General features: G+C 44.5%; 1 protein-coding gene across 2 annotated transcripts in view; it reads left to right on the top strand.

Moving 5' to 3' along the window:
* The first annotated feature begins 187 nt into the window (after positions 1 to 187).
* The window catches only part of LOC121627331 (histone demethylase UTY-like), a 32,070-nt gene continuing 12,195 nt past the window's right edge, over positions 188 to 20,062 (top strand). The window contains exons 1-13 of one of the 2 annotated variants that reach the window (XM_041966182.1): positions 188 to 675; positions 813 to 876; positions 10,748 to 10,856; positions 11,290 to 11,339; positions 11,871 to 11,929; positions 13,555 to 13,675; positions 14,035 to 14,089; positions 15,036 to 15,070; positions 15,883 to 15,976; positions 16,450 to 16,576; positions 17,148 to 17,246; positions 17,548 to 17,767; positions 19,374 to 19,511. In XM_041966182.1, the coding sequence (XP_041822116.1) occupies positions 497 to 675; positions 813 to 876; positions 10,748 to 10,856; positions 11,290 to 11,339; positions 11,871 to 11,929; positions 13,555 to 13,675; positions 14,035 to 14,089; positions 15,036 to 15,070; positions 15,883 to 15,976; positions 16,450 to 16,576; positions 17,148 to 17,246; positions 17,548 to 17,767; positions 19,374 to 19,511 (1,350 nt within the window). In that variant the 5' untranslated portion in view covers positions 188 to 496. The remainder of the gene's footprint in view (positions 676 to 812; positions 877 to 10,747; positions 10,857 to 11,289; positions 11,340 to 11,870; positions 11,930 to 13,554; positions 13,676 to 14,034; positions 14,090 to 15,035; positions 15,071 to 15,882; positions 15,977 to 16,449; positions 16,577 to 17,147; positions 17,247 to 17,547; positions 17,768 to 19,373; positions 19,512 to 20,062) is intronic. The other variant, XM_041966183.1, reaches the window with a different exon arrangement.

Here is a 20,062-nt window from a genome sequence, read left to right as displayed (position 1 = left end):
CACGTTCAAAGAATAAATATTTTAGAGTGTGCTTCCAGAATAATCGTGGTATAAAATATGTGTGTTTTGCAGTGAGAATATGAACATTTGAGATAAAAGAATGATATAGCAGGGAAGTCATATGGTGGGATGCGGGTGCTTCTATTGGCTGAAGAGGGGGGAGAGGGCGTGGCTACAGCGGCGCGTGGGTTCGCTTGGGTGACACAATTATAACAACTTTATCTTCGCGGCCGAAACGCATTTTATTGTCAAATACTCACATCCTGGATATTGCATTCAGTTATTCGCATTCCAATAGCGGAACAATATCACTTTGTGATGAAAAATGTGACGTTTGAGGAGCTAACCGGAGAGCGCTTCTGTCCCCCCGAAAGGATTTACTATATCGAATCGCATCTTTTCATCCTGGAAAAAAGTTTTTGATCATTTTGTTTTCTTCAGTTTTGCTTTTTTGATTCGGTGGAGCAAGCCGTTTGTCCCCGCGTCGCGATTTTCCATGCAATCGTGCGGTGTGTCTGTCGCCGTTGCTGCCTGCGCTGCTGCTCGGAGTCTCGGCTCGGCTTCTTCTGGTGGTGATGAGGGAAAGAAAATGGCGGCGGGAAAAGCGAGTGAAACAGAGGAGGACTTTCCGACACTGACAGCCCAGGAGAGGGACAGTTTGGTCGGGATCGACAGGTCGGAATAGTAGCCCGGTGCACTCACACAAACGCTCAGTTTGAAAAATAATTGTTTTTTTTCCTTGCATGTCGAAAATGTGTCCGAGCCGCTCTGCAAGTGATTCTGAGCCGCCTATGTTGTCTTCTTGCTTGCAGCTCACTGTTTGGATTTCAGAAGCTTCATGAAGATGGCGCCAGAACGAAGGCCCTGTTGATGAAGGTAGCAGATCTTACTGCATGTCTTTCACAATCACGCAGCACCCTGATCCGCGGGACTAGCCCCAACCTCTTAACTACCATGCACTACAGTGAATTTGCTCTCAAAGTAGCAAGCTAGTCAGAATGCAAGTGGCCCACTCGCTGAGGAGACCAAGGCCAGCTAGCCGCAGCCCCTCTCTTAGCCAGTCAGCTAGCTTCCGAGTTAGCAACTCTCATCCGATGAACAGCGACCCTGCACCTGCGGCTACGCGGCGTCGCTGGCCATGATGACTGTTAGCCGTCTAGCTGTGGCTATTTTGATTTAACTAGCTTGTTAACGCTAACATATGTTACTGTTTGTTAGGCAACCGCCCTTCCCTGTTAGCCGGATAGCTAACGTTATTCCATACAGCGTATCCTTGTGTACTTGCAATTGTACCACCAACAACACAACGTCGTCACGGTTTTTGTGTAGCACATTTATGACTGGAAACATGGCACTTTAATGAGGAAAGTTTTATGTCGCCGCGAGATTGTTTCATTGCAAGCGTTAGATTCTCACATCTGACCTTAAACACACAAGCATCTGGCCACAACTGTTATTACGTTGGTGGAAGTAACGTTCACGTTGTAGCCTTCAGGGTGCACCAAATGCAGCTTACCCGTTTACGTTATCTGGTAAGCTTAGCTAGTGCCCGTAGCATTTGCAGTGGTCTGCTGTCTTGACCACACTCTGTTAGGTTCATTTTGCGGATTTTCATTGCTCCACGGAACGTACTTGAGGACGTGTTCTGGCCGTTTTCCGTTTGGAGTCAGCGTGAACGAGTTGACCAGCGTTACAAGTAACGTTAATGGCTGGCTGCCTGTCCAAGATGGCGGGACATGGTGGAGTGACACCGATAGCTATATAACCAATTTGATTCTGAATACATTGCTCTGAGTCGTTTGTGTGTTGCTAAAGTGAGGCTCAAGTCTCCTCTCGGGTCTTTGCTCTTTGTAAAGATGTGTTCCTCTTGCTGACCTAGGTAGCGTCAGGGTCCTTTGTTTACAGTTTTCATTGCCCCTGTTTGGCTCTGCATGTGCTTTCGGACTGGAAGGCTACGTGGGAAACAGGCACAGTCTGCCTGTGCGGAACGCACTGGTCGGCTAGCAAAAGAGCAAAGCCCCTCCGTTGTGGATTTATCTTGGGCCGTGCAGGATGTAGAGAAGATGGTGCTGTTGACAGCTCTTGTATGAGGGGGCATCCACGAATCTGCTCGCTAGGTGGTGTTGGGATACCTAGGAAGTGTAGCTACTCATGTAGCATTAGCTGCACAGAAGCAGCAGAAAGCCCTGGTACTCGACTTGTTGGAGAATGTGGACAACGTGCAGAGCAATCAGTGTGTGAGGCTGTGAATAAAACCGTCCTGTTCCGATGTTCAAAGCAGTTCAAGCTCATCAGCACGGTATTTCTACTCATGCAAGATTGAAACACAACGTAATTGACTCAAGTGTTTTCTATGCTTTGTTTTGTAATTCCACCATCAAAAAAGCCTTGCAACAACCCAGCTGTCATGTAAAAAAAAAAAAAAAGTCTATTTTGTCATGCACACACTGGGGAATTGGTTTGGTGTCACTGGCGCATATAATGGGGCTTTATATAAAATATGGCAAAACATTTGCATATCACTCTTGCCATTTTGTGTTTCGCACGATTCAATTTTTTGCTGATGACAGTATTTAACGTCATCATAAGCCAGATCTCTCTCCATAGCGAGCATCCATTGCCAGACGTTTCTCTTACAGTCCAACCCGTGTCGACCTGGACGAAAAACACCTGCAGGTTCTATAAGCACTGGCCCTGTCCAGCTAACTCAGCCTGAGCTATGGTATTGTAGCCTGACAGCAACACCACACAGATATATCAGCTGGCTAACGTGGCTGACATCACGTCAGGTGAATGGAACAATGCAAAGTTTTCAAGATTTTCCGATCTGATTCAATAACTGCTTCGAAAAGTTGGATGCACTCTGGAAGTAGGCAAAGCGTGTCTAAGCATGCCTGGGTCCTCTGTTTGGACCATTTAAGAGCAAGCGCACACGTCCAGTGAGTGAAATAACAGTATACAAATTTGATTTAGTGGATGTATCATCTGTGCAGACCCTGACTAAATCAATCATCTGTAAAATGTGACCAATTTACACACATACTGTTTTACAAACGTCTGTAAGCAGGATAATTCAAATGTGCACAACGTTAAAGTGAATGTTGACACAAGGAAAACTGTTGAAATAATGTCTTAGAGGGCTGCTATTGCTAGTATGGGTATTAAGAGATAAGTGTGGTGGATCCATCGTCACCAGCATACACTAGAGAAAATGGCATAGCTTTGATGCAGGTACTGGACCATAAAATGAAAGATGTACAGATTCCATACTTGCATTGGACTTTTTGAATCTTAAGGGTTTTCATGTGCTCCCACCTGATAATGCCCTCTGGAAACCAAACGGCAAATGAACCAGAATGTGGCCTCACAAACCATTAAACTCAACTCGGTTTGACTCCAGCGCCAGACAGTTTGTATTTGAGTCTGTTAAGATTCACAAAAAACACAGAAGTCACATGAAGTGTCTCATTTTGTCGTATTCTTAATTTATTTTAAAAATTTAATGTGTTTTACGACTCAGTTTCTGCTTACAGCTGATTAGATTTGAGTGGCTACCCAGTCTGGCACTTTGCAATGGCTGCATCACTGCGCTTTTGCTCTGTCTTCATGCAGATAAATGTCGGTTCCGCATTTGTGACAGAACTGGGTCACTGTATCACTACCAATAACTATCTGGAAATTATATTTTGGTTATTATTTTAACATTTTTTGGGGGGTTTTTTTGCATGACACAGTGGCCCTCTTTGCTGCAGGAAGGGCTTTTGGGTTCAGTCATTATTAAGCGCTGACTGGTGCTGTGTGTTTGCATGGGTTTCCACCAGGACAGGGAGTTCACACAAAAGACATGCATGTTAGCTCACAGGACCACTGTTGCATTGCCTTTGACTGAGGTGCTGGCCGAGCTGTGACTGACCTCTGCTCTGAAATAGTAAAGATACGTCATCTGCAGAGGACTCTTATATCTCAAATAACACTAGTTGCATATAACCATTTAAGAAACTCTCATGCAGAAAGCTCAGAAAGCTATCTACCATCGACACAAGACGACTTTAAGGCTGCATTTGAAACCATAGAAATGTATGGGGCACGGACACGACATGAGGCGAAGTGGAGCGTGTATTTATTTATGTATTTTTTTCCTGCTACACCGACTCAGCCTTGTAGCATGTGGTTGCGTGCCCGCTTCACTGTGTTGAGTTTTTCCAAGTCATATGCAGCTTATTATGCAGGGATAGGAAGCGCGTAATTAATAGATTGTTCTAACTATAGGATCATGGATACGCGTTGATTTGATTGATTTATGTTAATGTGTACTGTAAAACCACCCACACGGTGCTCTACTGCATTTCTCTTGGTACAGTGAACTATTTATTTCAGAATTTTGAAACACTGTACTCATTTTTTACACAGTTCTCTGTACAGTGGCATGCAAAAGCTTGGGCACCTCATGTCAAATTTTCTGTTACTGTAGCTAAGCGACCTGATTTCCATTCGCTTAAAGTAGTTGTTAAAGTTGACACCTTTCTTTCATATGTTAAGCAACATTTTTTGTTTTTTTTGCCTTCACCAAAGCAGTTAAGTTTCTGGTTTGGTCTATTTGTTTGTCAGCAGGATTATGTAAAATAACTGCTGGCCTCATTGTCATGAAATTTGGTGGAAGAGTGTATTATGGGCATTTTTGAGCGGCTCTGAATCACAGGGCAGATTCAGGAATAATTTTTCACTTACATTGACATGATGAAGTATTTCCATACTTCTTCAACAACTGTAGATGGTTGTGAAGTTCCACAGTGGCAAAACAGTGCCAAGTATTGATAAACCATACATTTGTATTAAAGCCAAGCAGCAACCTTGAGGGCTTAAAAATGAGGCTGACGTGGAAGAGGCAGAATGACTTGAGGCTGGCTCTAAAATCTAGTCAGTCCCATAAACCCTAAATTAAAATAACTCACTCATTTTACATTATATTAAAGCTTAAAGTTGCATAATTGTGGGCATAGCCGCTGTCCATGTATGGGGGAGTCGGGCACTGCCAAGATGGCGTTGGAACCACTATCATAGAAGAGTGGACTATTGGCCTTCCGTGAGGTCTGTACTCTCTGAGTGCCCTTCTTGTTTTCCATCTCCATTTACAGTTTCAAAATAACAAAAGAGGAAAAGCGACAGAAGCAAAAGTTTGGCCACCCTGCATGGTCAGCACTGAGCCACGCCCCCTTTGGCAAGTGCAGCAGCTTGTAGCGGCTTTTTGAAGGCAGCTAAGAGTCTTTCATTTGCCTTCTTCCTTGCAAAAGGCTTCTAGTTCTGAGAGATTCTTGGGCAGTGTGGCATGCACGTACATGCTCTTGTGAGGTCTGTCCACAGATTTTTGATGATAAGATTGGTGGACTGCCATGGATTGGTCACCATGTGGGGAACCAGCTTGCACCTCTTGAGGCAGCCCGTTGTGGACTTCGAGGTGTTTAGGATCATTGTCATGTTGTAGAAGCTTTCCCCCTTTCATCTTCAGCTTTTTTTTTTTGCAGGCGGTTTGATGTTCGTGTCCAGAATTTGTTGGCATTTAATTGAATCCATTCTTCCCTCTACCAGCCAAATGTTGCCCGTGCCACTGGCTGCAACACAAGCCCAGAGCATGATCGATCCACCCCTGTGCTGAACATTTGGAGAGGTGTTCTTTTCATGAAATTCTGCACCCTTTTTCTAAACATGTCTTTGCCATTGCGGCAAAAGTTCAACAGGACTTGTTTCCTGAATGCATCAGGCTTGTTTCCATGTTCCATGTGTCCTTTGCGATCTTTGTGGCGAGACTCAGGAAAGTTTTGTTCTGATGACTCCTCATGAAGGTCATATTTGTGCAGGTGTCAAAGCACAGAACAATGCACCGCCACTCCAGAGTCCGCTTCCTGAAGGTCTTCGGCAGTCAAATGGGAGTTTTCATTTGACTTTCTAACAATCCCACGTGCAGTTCTCTCTCAAAGTTTTCTTCAGTTACCTTAACTTGACCTCCACCATTCCTGTTATCATCAGATCAGAATCAGGTGGACTGCAAAGCTGGCCTTCATGAACAAGGAGCTTGCCTTGGTGTTTTGGTGGAAGCATAAATGAAAAAAATACAAAATTGACAATAAAATATGGGGGGGGGGGGGGGTCAATATTTACAATATTTGATTTAAATCCAAGAGCTGTACAGTTTTTAGCTGGAATGTGCATTTGAAATGAGCTAGTTGGTCAAAAATTGATAACAATGGTGATAATAAATTGTAATTTAAATTTATCCTATAAAACATGCTATATATATATATATATCACTATTTCTCTTTCTACAGGAACTTTTCGTTGCAGTGCAAACATGTTAGCATGTCCACATGCTCCCGGCTAAGGCTAGTTCTTCAAAGCTGTGTTGCCTGCTGCAGAGAGCAGCTGCTCAGATGGTGTTGAGGTGCCAGGGATACATAAGTAAGACTTTGCTAGCCTGGCCAAGGTGGAATAGCTTTCCACCAATGCACTGGACTTTCCTTCTTGGCAAAGGGCTTCTGCCCAAAGTATGTGAGAACTTCCTCACTTGGCTGTGGAGATCCTCAGTTGAGTTAAGTGCAGTAATGGTGTAGTAGTGGTGGAGGTGGCCCTGGTGTGGTCACAGTGTCTGCACTTCTTCGTTAGAAACTTGTGTCTTTTGAACTTTGGATCCAGAGCAGCAGATCCGAGGATCGCTGGGATTGGTGCTGTGCCTGAGAAAGAGAGTCTTCCTCCTCCATCGCTGCTGCAGCTGCTGCGCTACAGCGAGTTGGAATGCTGGGATTGACTTGAGGGCAGCTATCTGGCTGCACTTCAATGGCCCCTCCACAAATGGATGTACTGCTGATGTACCACTGTCGCACAGAATGGTGATAATTTTGCTCGAATGTCAAACCTGGCTGCTACCTCCTCCAACCACTCTCCAGTGTTTGATTCCATATATCTGTCCTGCAGTGGCGTGGTGGTCAGGCGAATTGACTCCATGTTGCCATTGTGGAAGACTTCAGTGGCTCCACTTGTCCACACATTGGACTTCCTGGAGTCTCTCTTGACCTTTCCTCCCCATCGGCTCAGTAAGATGGGTCCTTGAGGGGAAGACTGTAACCAGGGTGGAGGGTGTTGATCATTGCTCTGAAGCTGTCACCTTCAGCCATTGGTTGTGGCCTCATGTCGGTGACGGACATGTTGAGGACACTGTCTGTCAGAACAGCTGCTTGCTGTGTTCTGCATGACTGTTTATTCCCTATCGAGTGGCTAGCCACTCATGGTGACTTGTTTTTTATACCTTTGCGTGGGCAACAGCCTTGGCCGGAGGCATTGTGTTTCCAGGCCGACGCGTTGAGATGGGTGTGGAAACAAACGTCAAGGCGTTGAAGGACACTTGTCTTTCCTTGACTGCAAGAAGCGAACTTATCATGAGTAATGCAGATGTGATTGACAAATGAGCGTAGACGCTCATTGTTATTTTGACTCAGCTGAAACAGCACAGAAAGGTTAGGAAATCGTGTCCCTTATCTGTCAGGCAGCCCTCGTAGCCGTAGCTCCCTTAAGTCCAATTCAGTGGCATGTCACTCAAAACGTCACCTGTTTGGAGCTAATGCTCTTCTTCGGGCTAGTTTGAAGACGAGTGTCAGCTGAACGTCTCACTGGTTGTTAAGAAATTTTAAAAGTGCTGTAGGATCAGATTCAAATGCCCACACACAGTTAAGTCTTTTATTGATGCACTGATATGTAGGTTGCACCTTGACCTGTACACTTTAAAGTCATACTAATGATGTTTTTGAGTTGTGATTTGATGATTTCTCAGGGCTCTCTTGATTCGTGGAATGGCCTCCTTTGAACATTAATTTTCAAACAATATAGAATGTATGTTAGACTACATTTCATAAAAAGCTTTGACGACTGACTTGAGATTCATATACGAAAATTTGAATACTAAAGCCAGCCTTTCAACATCGACTTTGCAGAAATTCAACATTGCATTGTGGAAGCATTTTGAAAAATAGACGTCTAATTTAAAGTAAATTCACAACTGTATTGTCTCTTTCACAAAGTAAAGCTGGATTTCTCCTTGTGTGTTAATGTGTCATGGCACAGCTTCAGATCTGTTGTATGTGTACAGACTGTAGCTTTCGTGCACCTCGTCAAAAACACCATTGCGCATAATGTCAGCATTGCTTCGTCTTGACATTCACCTTTCTGTTCGTGTCGTAATGTCGTGCATCAAGTGTTTGCCACTGAGAACGTGTGGATGTGTATGCGTTCTGTTTAAAATGGCACAGTAAACCCACTGTAGTGATAACCGTCCATAAATGCCATGCTTCAGCAGCATGCAGCACATATTTCCTCGGCCAGCTTCTGTGAGGTTGGCCCTCTTTCTGTCATGATATGTGATTCCGCTCCATGTTGTCCTGCCAAAAGTTTTGCTTTTCAGTCTCCTGATAACAAAATAAACATACTTGATTATATAAGTGCTTCTTGGCAATGACAACACCACCCACCAAGGGCAAATAGTGTGTTTTGGAGGTTAAAGCCAAGATATGACTTCCAAAGCTTTGGAAGCTTCTCTTAATCATGCAGCTGTCTCTCTTTGGCTTTGAATGGCAGAGCAGCTCAGCACTGTGGACCAGCTGAGCTGTCTTTGATGTGATCAATGTGGTACCGGAGGAACTCGAGCGGTCGAGTACGCCTTTCTGAGGTTTGTTTACGTTGATGTGGAAAGAGACGTGGACAGGCTGCTCGATGATGGCAAGTTATGGCCAGTTCTCTCTAACTCATTCAGTGCTAAACATGCTTGGCGACCAGCGACACACTGTCAGCTTTGGGTGTGTTTTGAACATTATTGGTGTCAGCTAACATAAAGTCCAGGCATGTCAAACTGATTCCATAAAGGGCCGTGTGGCTGCAGGTTTGCGTTCCAACCAATCAACATCAAGGGATCACTATCAGCTGAAGACTGAGATCAGCTGATCAGCTGATTAATTGATTCCAGCCTGGTGTGCTCCTCCTTGGTTGGAACGAAAACCTGCAGCCACACGGCCCTCTATGGAATCAGTTTGACATGCCTGATAAAGTCCATCAAATTCTGATCTTTTAAACCAGGCATGGGCAAACTACGGCCCGAGGGCCATATGCGGCCCGTTACAAAATTTAATCCGGCCCGCGGAACTTGAACAAATTATATCAATAAACCTTGTTAATGTTTTATTTTCCCTGCAATTCTGGCTTTTTCCCAATAGATGGCGCACTCTAGATACATTGAGCTTTGTTGAGGTGAAGCGTATTACTCCACGTTTGCGCTTTACTCTTCGACCCTCAGCCCTTCTGTAAAGATGAGCGGAGCTAAGAATGTCCAGTTTTTAATAAGGAGTGGACAACTAAATATTTTTGACTGAACACCGATCAGGCGGTGTTTAAAGACGATGATACAGCAAGAAAACTGACTCCAGACTTTGATGCGCTGGATAAAAAGGGAGACCAACAACACTGTTCCCACTGAAATTAAAAGTACGTTTCTCCGTTGTGTTATGTAAAAAATGCATTTGAAACTAATTTGTTCTGTCTGTTAAGGGATGCACATATGTGGTGCTCAGGTGCACGTACGTTCTCAAAACCAAGTGCGCAAATGCAGCGCGATCAAATATAACGCGCTCCACATACTGGCACTGTCACTGTTCCATCCTCGCGCTGCTCGTTGTTGAGTTTTGGCATTAGGGATGATTGAATAGAAGGAGAGGACAAGTAGACCTGCATCTCCTACCGTTTTTTAAATGAAGACAGTCAGGAGGAGACTGATGATGATAATATCCTTATGGATAACACAACTTTCAGTGCTTTAAAATAATAAAAAGAGTCATTTCAATAAATAGCTCAGTTCTGTGGGACTTCAAAGACAGATATTTAGTTGTAATGCTTTTGTTCATTTTCAATTGAAATTAAAGCACATGTGTTCTACATATCCCATGATATTTTATTTTCTCTTATGAGGTGGATTACCAAAACACTCCATCCATCTGCTCCTGGTCCGGCCCCCCAGTCAAATTTTAGAACCCTTTGTGGCCCACAAGTGAAAAAGTTTGCCCACCCCTGTTTTAAACTGTACTTTACGGTGTTTGTCCACCTCAGGGTGCTAGTGTCGCTGCCATCCATTCAGCTAGCAGCTTGTCCTCCCTAGCCGTCCATTAGAAAAAAGGTCCTGTGCTGTCGCTTTTAAATAGCTGCAATTGGTCGAATGCACAGGACAAATTTCCCCCATGAGAAATAATGACGCAGCGATAACTTTCTCTGTCGGTCATGATAAATGGCGTCGCGAGCCTGCACCAGGGCGCGTTGAACGCACTCGCTTTGCCAAATCATGGCGAAAAGGGTGAAACAAAGGGTGGTATTTCCCTTTAACTCCAGGCAACAGGCAGCAGCTACTTTTGGTGTCTCTTTTTATCAGGGTAGGAAGATCTGTAATGGAACTCCAAAAAAAGCCTTGCCCACAAGTCCTTATCTACAGCAAACTTCATTCTAGTCAGCTGGACGAGGGCTGATATTCATCTGATGAAGAGAAGGCGAGTCGACTTTGGGAATTAGAGAGCTGACGTCAGCCTTGCTGTGACTTTGAAAAGTTCTGCGCGACATTACCCCTCAATGATTTTCTTTCTCTCCTCCGTCACTCGCCCCCCCTCTCCGTGCTTCTTTGCTTTGCATAATGCAGCAACGCACCAATTTGTTTTTATCTTGTCCGCAGGCTGTCCGCTGCTACGATTCGCTCATCCTGAAGGCCGAGGGAAAAGTGGAGCCGGAGTTATTCTGCCAGCTCGGCCACTTCAACCTCCTCTTGGAGGATTACCCTAAAGGTGAGCAACCCGTCCTCTTCTCCTGCACCCGGGCAGTTCCTTGACTCGTCCTGTCCTCACATGTTTTTGTTGGAAGATGCTCGGCCAATTGTTCACTTTAATCTTCGTCTTTGAGAAACAGTTCAATTACCGTACTTTTGAAAACCTTCCATTGACTCAGAATTTATTTCTGAGCTTGTAACTCTTAACTAAATACTTATCCTCAACCTAAGATTAAGCCTTCATCCTTTTCATATTTGCAAAGTTTAAAATGCTATTACAATTTTAAGGCAATGGTGAAGCTGGTTTTCCATGGGTATGCTGTATGAGTATCTAAAGACGTGCACGTGGCTCCATTCCAGCTCAACAGAAATGCTGACTGCTCGCGTTCTCTTCCTCAGTGGTGTTGTGGTGGCAGAGATAAACTGTCTACTTCCCTCTCCTTTAATTACAGCATTATCGGCATACCAGAGGTACTACAGTTTACAGTCAGACTACTGGAAGGTGAGAAACGCAAACACACACACGTGCCTCCATGCTCACTTTCTCATTCAGTTAGCGATACTCTCTAGTCCTGTCAGTTACACACACACACACACACACAACATAAGCTTTCACACACATTCACTGGCTAATACACAGGAAGCATGTATTGCCTTGGGCTAGATGCTGCTGTGAGATGCAGTTTCAGGTTTCATGTCATTTTGAGCTTCCCAGTGAAGTTGATACTTTGCGGTGAGACTGATGGCTAGTTATTGTTCTGTCTGATTGCTGAACTGAGCCAAGGTTATGCAAATATGTACGGCTTTTGTTGACAAGAACGCATGCAGTGTCAGAGCCATTTGGTTCAGTTCGCTTTGTTGGCCTTGTTAAAACTGTCCGTTCTGTTGTATTTTAGCAGCTGTCTGTACCAAATGAGTGGTGGAATGCACATGCACTTCTTTGTGTGGGTGCACTTGTTCAGGTAAACAAGTGGTTTTATTTATTTTACCTATTTGTCATCATGACCTTGCACCTCTCTCTTATCCCACCCAGAATGCTGCCTTTCTGTATGGCCTGGGAATGGTCTACTTCCACTATAATGCCTTTCAGTGGTGAGTACCAACCATCTTCATCAGAGTTCAAACTCAGAAGGAGTGGAAACCTGTTGTGTTCATGCCAGATTTCACACACAAGTCCAGCCGAGTCTGCTCTACAAAAAAGCTTCTTGGACCATCAAAGACCACCATGTGATTAGAACTTTTGGGATTTTGATTGTGTCAGCGCCGGCATAGCGGGACTGAAATAAACATTTTTTTTATTATAAATTAGCCAGATCGGTCAATAAACATGGACGCCAGCCAAAAAAACTTGTCCATAGCTTTTAAATAAACCATTTGTCCAATCATCATAAATCTGGATACAAAACCTCAGTCGCGTTTGAGAGGCGGTCCATAGGGGGCGCCACAAATACCACAAACACATACAGCAAAACCCATTGGGTACCAATTAAGGTGTGCATCTTCTCAGGGCTAAGAAGCTATATTATGCTCACTTTCAGGTTCATACTTAAATTCTAACTGTTTTTATTTTCCAGCCAGTTGCACTTCTGCCGTACAGTGTCGAAAATAAAAACTTTGCCACCGCAGGAATCTGATCCATACTAGCCGTCACAGCTTTGTAACAGTCTTTGTATGGTCTGAGGAAGCTAGCTGCTGGCTGCTAATCAAAGTTACGATCCATGCTTGAGCTTGTATGGTTACCGGCCTTCGTTGACAAAGCAGTGCGGCGGAATAAAGTTAAAATGGTACCAGACTGTTTCTCGACCCGCCAAGAAACTATCCACCGCGTTTAAAACCCCCCTCGCGAAACGACAACATGTCATTTGTTCACTTTTTTTTTTAAATCACTTGTTCTGTTGTGCGTTTGATTGTAAAGAGCAAAGAAATCCCGTTTGTAATGCAGCCGAACACACATTAAACACCCTGCTGACTGGGACCAGTAGAAAGGCAGTGATCTCTTCCAGAAGAGCATTTGTGAATGCGAGACCAGGGTTACAGAGCTCAGTTGTGGTCTGTACATGTTTGTACTTACTGTTCTCAGCTGCAAAAATGCTTGCGAGTGAAGCTGTCCTATGTTGTTGCCATGGTAAATTGAATTACCGCAAAGAATCCACCAGCTTAATCCTCTGGTTAGACGACAAGTGCCAAGACACAAGCATCAGCAAATGTAGCTATTGTTCTCTATGGCTACAGGCAAACTGCAGTCGAACTGTTTTCAAAAGGCAAATCCAGGAGTTTGAAAGAGCCAAAGACATCCCTGGTGTCTGCTACATTTTTCTAGCCAAGTGTTGCATCTGGACATTTCAGCCACCGCAAAATGTGAAGCATTATAGCTTGTATTGTCGAACTTTCTGCGAGCACAAGCACGGCAACACAAGTTAACAAATGAGCTGCTTTCTCAGGTACTGTGGAAGGAATGTCTTCAGTATTCAACACTGCACACATGCAGTGTGACTTGAATGAGCACTGACAGAATGCACTGCATCTTAGCTGCTGTTTGGCTGCTTTGGTCCAGAGCACATAATAAGCGTTGGTCTGTTCAGGGTTCCCACAGATTTATTGCTAACGAAATGCTACGACAATCCAGTCTCATCGTGTGTCTTTTCACATGTTGTCTGTCTGTTTTTGATGCTGCCCGGTCTCCTTCTCTTCATCTCATGCTCCATTCGTCCTCACAGGGCGATCAAAGCATTCCAGGAGGTGCTGTACATTGACCCAGGGTTTTCCAGGGCCAAGGAGATCCACCTACGCCTGGGTCTCATGTTCAAGGTCAACACAGACTATGAGTCAAGCCTAAAGGTAGGTCCACCCCATAGCTTTATTCCACCAGCACAAACAATAATACTTCAGAGCTGATGTTTAACCATGGACAGCATTTTCACCCGCTGCCTTCACAGTAAGCCGTGCCGCTGCCTTCACTTTCTAATTCATTGATTATGATACACGTGCAGGAACTGTTGAGTTATTATCAACAGCGGCTTCATGCATCAAGGCTAGCTTAACAGAACAGAAAAGGACGGGGCGCCCAGTGTGACGGTGCCACTCACTGACTGATCCTCCTGGAAACTGCTGATAATTAAAGCAGTGTCATGCACGTGTGTTGTCGTGGTGCTGTGGAAATTGATTATTATATTTGTGTGTGTGTGTTTTTCTCACAGCATTTTCAGCTGGCTTTGATTGACTCCAACCCCTGCACTTTGTCCAAAGCTGAAAGTAAGCACCTTTTTTTTTTATTTTAGTTATTCACACATTTATATGAGACGTATATAAAATGCATATATGAATTCCATTCTTTGTGGATTGTTGTCTTTTAATTTTAGATAATAGAAACATATTAATAAGAAATGAAATGTATGTAATGATACTTAACATTAAAAAAATCTGCAGTGTAACATTGTTGGAGATACAGTAAATAATTCTGATTTAATGCTTTGTATTCAATTGCTTTAGTTAAGTGTGACACATCGCCTGATTTATTATACAAGAGCCATTTTTGGATTGCACCACTCACAACAATGTGAGCTGGATTGGAAAAGTCCTCTGCATCGTAAAAATAGCAGCAGGGGAATTCAGACGCCTCATTGTGTTCGCCGTCTTCTGTGCGAAGATTATGTTCAGCCGCCGGGGTTGAGCACTGGCATTATTTGATATGCCGCTGCCATCTCATCTCTGCCGCCCCGGTACCTGTTACCTTGGCGACAGCAATATCCATTTTTTTGCCCAGTTGCCTCGCTGTTTGCCTTTGCCTCGTTGTGTCCCCCCTCACTCCTGTTCTCACTCTCTCTCTCACACACACATTGCAAGGGCAGCCCCTGTCTTTCTTCCCCTCTCTCTCTCTCTCTCTCTCTCTCTCTCCCTCCCTCCTCTCTCTCTCTCCCTCTCTCCATCTGCTGAGAGTCACTCAGGCAGCTTAGATCAGACACTGCAGCGCTCCAGACAAAGGAAGGTGCCGCCAGGAGTACAGCTACCTATCTGGTCTGTTGCACTTCATGTAGACGGCCAACCTTGGGTTTCTGACACCTATTTACTGACAACGCAGCACTACTTTCCAAAGACTTGAAAAGACTATAAGGAGGACTAACTCTCAGAGGGGGTGGGCAACCTTTTGTTTCATGCTAAATAACCTCTATTTAACATTTCTTCTCCTCTCCTTTCACAGTTCAGTTCCACATTGCTCATTTGTATGAGATTCAGGTAAGTGCACGCTCTTTTGTTTATCTCGCACTTCAGTTATGTTTGAAGGACACACATTTGTGTGCTTTGTGTCATTTGTAATTGTGAAACTAAGTGCTGCATGCTGATTGAACGTCCAGCGTTAAGGCGATAGCTCATAACCCAGCAACCCAGCTGCCACTGTGTGATCACAGTTCATATAAAAGCCGGGGATAGCCCTATTTTTTTTTTTTTTTTTTCTTTGTATTTTGAGCCAGGTGCTGACAAAATTGAGGAGGGAGCAGGGTGCGTGAGTGGGTGGCATGCGGGAGGGGATAAGAGATTGCTCTCAGCCGATCGACGGGGTTGCCACGGAAACAAGAAAGTCTGTCTCCCCCCTCTTTTGTATGCTGGTGGTCTCTCTCTTTATGTCGGTTTCAGTAGGGAAGTACAGTAGCTTGCGCCAGCTCTGGGAGTAGCGGCGCTCCACCACTAATGTGTTTTTTTTTTTTTTTTTTTTTTTTTTTTTTTGTGCTGTGTCAGAACACAACACCGCAGTGCAAGTCTCAGGCGTTGGGTTGTGTGCTGCCTTTGAGCAGCAAATCTTTGGATGCGAAAGAGTGACTGCATTTCGAGGAGGGGGTTGTGGAGTGGTGTGTTATGCTGCACATTGGAGAGATGGAAAGACGGGCAGCAGGGATGACCTGGCAAAAGTTATAGATTCAGACTGAAAACTTCTGCTTTTTTTCCCCCTCTCCTCTCCCCTCATTATCCTCCCCGTGGCACACATCCTCTCCCATTGCTCTCTTTGACCCTCTTTCATCCCTCGCTGCCCCTCCTCTCCTCATATCCAGAAGAGATACCGGGCTGCCAAGGAGGCCTACGAGAGCCTCCTGCAGACGGAGGATCTTCCTGCACAGGTGAAGGCCACTACCCTGCAGCAGCTAGGTAAGCGTGTGCACACACTTATTTTGGTCAAGTTTAGTGTGGTGGAATTTTGGGTAGAGCAAAGAATAAAAAGCTAATTGACAGAATTGTGACTAGAATTGTGAAAAGAAAGTTTAAATTTAGTTTTAGTCTCTTTCTCAAAATTATACTTGGTTTAAAGTCACATTTTAGTCTTTTTGTTCTGTTTTAGTTAAGATTTCGTCAGTGGGACTCAGTTCTAATTTTAGCCTATGTTTTAGTCATAGCTTTCCCACACAGTTTCAGACTCCTTCATAGTTTGTTTGGTATTTCCTTCACAGCACGTGTATTTTCTGCATATATGTAGAATATAACAATCCACAAAGACCTTTTATGCTATGCTTACATTTAATTGCATTTACATGTTATCAGATCAATGTACGTTGTTCCGAATAAGTCATGAAATAAAACGTCAACGAATGCTACAGCGATCGATTTGATGTGATGTTTTCCAGGCTGGATGCATCACACAGTGGAACAGCTCGGGGACAGAGCCAGCAGGGACAGCTATGCCATCCAGTGTCTGCAGAAATCTCTGGAGGCCGAACCCAACTCTGGACAGTCCTGGTACTTCCTTGGCAGGTACGTTGCGCACACACACACATAGGCGCGCGCGCAAATCTGTCAGTCCTGGAACTCCCGCTGTGTTCTGGAGTAATTAGGGAAAGTTGACGGATTTTGTTCAACAAGTTTACCTGTAAGCATGGTCCCGCTCAGGTCTTGAAACTTTTAAAAGTGTAAGAAATTAATTGAAATATTCGTAGGCATTGAAAAGTTTTCATCTCTTTTGTTCGTACAGTCGTGCAGATATGATGCACTTCTTTTTTCTGAAAAATAGTCAGAAGTGCTAACATGAAATGCTGATTCCCTGAGCCAATCTGCTGCTGTCAGGATCAATTAAGGCCAATTAAGAGACACACCTAGACTAGTTTAAGTCATTTTAATACTGGCAGACTTCTGATATTTAATGTTAGCCTGAGTCAAATTGAGATCAGGGCTGAATCAGTATTTATGTTGCATGCAGTGTGGAAAAGTATGAAGAACATGTGTAGAGAAGCATTTCATATATTAGTTCCTTGACACATTTCATTTGTTTAAATGTTTTCCATGTGTTGAGCATGAGCATGACCCTGACAGCCTTTGTCTCCTTCAGGTGCTACTCTAGTATTGGGAAGGTCCAGGACGCCTTCATCTCCTATCGGCAATCCATAGACAAATCCGAGGCCAGTGCAGACACCTGGTGCTCTATAGGGTAAGGGGCAATTTGTTCAGGGAAGGCTGCAGGTACATTCTCTTTCTAATAGTGTAAGAAAGAAAAGCTTGAATGCGAGCCATTTTTGTCACATCTAGGCTTCTGAGTGGACGTTTTGGAGTGACCTGTATCCTGACCTTTTTCGCTTCTATTGTTTTCCAAATCTATCCATCCATCCATCCTTCAATTTTCCAATTTAACCTTCACCTGTGCTCTCTATCCTCATCATTTTCACGCCTGTCCCCTCCTCATCGGTGCCTCTCTCCTCACCGCCCAACCCCTCACCTCTCCCCCTCCTCAGGGTGTTATACCAGCAGCAGAACCAGCCCATGGACGCTCTGCAGGCCTACATCTGCGCCGTGCAGTTGGACCACAGCCACGCCGCCGCCTGGATGGATCTGGGCACGTTGTACGAGTCCTGCAACCAGCCGCACGACGCCATCAAGTGCTACATCAACGCCACACGCAGCAAGGGCTGCACCAACACCCCCGCGCTCGCCCACCGCATCAAATGCCTGCAGGTGAGTGGAGAGAGGACTTCAAAGCGGGTGGTTTGGATGCAGCTTCAATTTGATATTCCCGCATAAGAAGAATATAAAACATGCAAGAATTCAAAGGCAGTTGTCTTCCAACAGGTGTGGTGGTGGTGCACCTGCAAAATTAAGGACATTTAGCTTGCATCACATGTTTTTTCTAGTGTCCTGTCATATTTTGTATAAAACTGACAAGACCATGGGTGGTTCTCAAAGCGACCCTAACTGAAATGCATACTGACTCGCGCTCACATCATTAATTGGTGCTGCTGGCTGCTGTTTACTTCTTCTGTGCTCGGTGGGTCACTCATTCACAACGCTGTTAACTTCCCGTCTTTTAACAGAGCTCAATTGGATGTATGTAACGGCTGGCATGCCCACACTAACAAACAAAAGTTTCAGAAACTCATCAGGATCTATATATAGCAGATATAACAGCACCTGGATCAATTTGGGACGTCCCTAATTGACGCAGGACGCTTGTGCTGCTATGGCCTTCACCCACTTGAACCAGTTTCTCCAAAGCTAATGTGTGTTGTAGACAAAGGACACGCAGCGAGTGCCACAATGTAGACAAAGCAGCAACATTAACAGAACTCTTACGCTGAACAGAAACTGCATTTCCTGACGGGGCAAACCTTCATCAGGAAACTGGATGGAAAACGATGGGCTTTCTAATAGATTCAGCTGTGCTACCATCATCACCCTCTCCTGCCCTTGACTCGTCTTTGTTAGCATGCCGGTGTGGCCACCACTTTGTGGATGAAGTCCATTTCTTATTCCCCAGGGGTGTGATTAGAGTGTCCCATCAGGCACAAAGAAAACCTTCAGTGAAATTGAATCCGGTGTCCAGAATCGAATAAAATCCAGAAATCTCTGATGGCATTTTATTCTTACCCGGCTGTACACCTCCCATTCTTTCAAGACCTTAACTCCTGGCTGATAGGTAGTTGGTCCTTACCGGAAACTTTTTTCACCTTAATCTTTTGTTGCGTTTGCTGTGCAGCATAATATACGGGTAAAAGGAAAAAGGAACATGGCACCCTGACGCTCACTTTCCTTATTTTAAGGATTTTCTATCCCTTTGAGACTGAATCATGCTGAAGCTAATGCTAGCCGCCTCAAAGCCCCCCTGCCATAGATTTAACAAAAGGGGGTTCTAACAATCCCCATGTCTCATGTGTTAATTTATCCATCAATATCATTTTCCTTTACATATGCATGACGGAATGTTACATTTCCAGTTGCGTTAGCATAAATTCATGGCATTAAGACAAGCACAGCGGCTTGTTTTAATGGGATTGTGACTGTGTTTGGGATCACTGTTGCCGAATGTCATTCAAGTGATAAAACCTCCTCGTGTGGTTGATGCTGTACATGTCGCAGGTGTATTCGCCAGCCAAGACACGAGTTTGCAAATCGCTGGCAGTTTCCAACTTAGCTTCACTTGTGTTATAACCTCTACCTATTTACCATTGCTGATCATTTCCTTGTTTTGAGGTCATCGTTTTGTTTTGTTTTTTCAACAACAACAAAAAAAAGCCTTGTGTTTTATTATTTTTTTGTTTTTTCACGCCGTTTTCCATTCCCCTAGGCTCAGTTGAGTAACCCCCAGCTCAGTAGCCTACAGGGTAAAAGTAAAATGCTCCCTCTTATTGAGGAGGCATGGAGTCTACCAATCCCAGCTGAGCTAACCTCCAGGCAGGGAGGCCTGAGCAGTGCACCACAGCAGGTGAGAGACCAGATAGAGCAACCTACACCTCTCGTCTCCCTCCTCCCTTACTCCCCCCACCCCCACCCCCTCCCTTTGACTGAGTGCACACTCAGACACATAGGCACTCAAACACATGATCATAATTTACACGCAGACAGGCCAACACATGCGCATGCACGATTGTACATACTGATGGGTAACACTTGAGCTTAGCGCCACCATCCACACTGTGTGTGTGTGCGTGTGTGTGAATGCAGATGTCTGAAGAAGCCAGAAAAGCCCAAAAACCTCCCAATGAATATTGTTCTTTACTCCACTGCACCGTGAATGCTGTCACTCAGATTGGAATCCTTGACTTTACTGTCAGTGCTTGAAACAATAAGGCCTGCATCACACCATGTGTTACCATATATTTTCTAATGTAGTGTGACATCTTGATGGCATCTGTTTTGAAAGAGAATGGGCCCAGCCAAGTGTTACCCACCTCCTTGCACTCCCTTTCTTCTCCACGGCACAGTAGTCACTCGGCTTCACCCATCACGCTCAGTCGAAAAAAACCAAAAACTCAA

This window comes from Chelmon rostratus, chromosome 24 (genome assembly GCF_017976325.1).
Source record: "Chelmon rostratus isolate fCheRos1 chromosome 24, fCheRos1.pri, whole genome shotgun sequence".
NCBI classification, from domain to species: Eukaryota; Metazoa; Chordata; class Actinopteri; order Chaetodontiformes; family Chaetodontidae; genus Chelmon; species Chelmon rostratus.
This window is presented reverse-complemented; position numbering and strand designations above follow the sequence as displayed.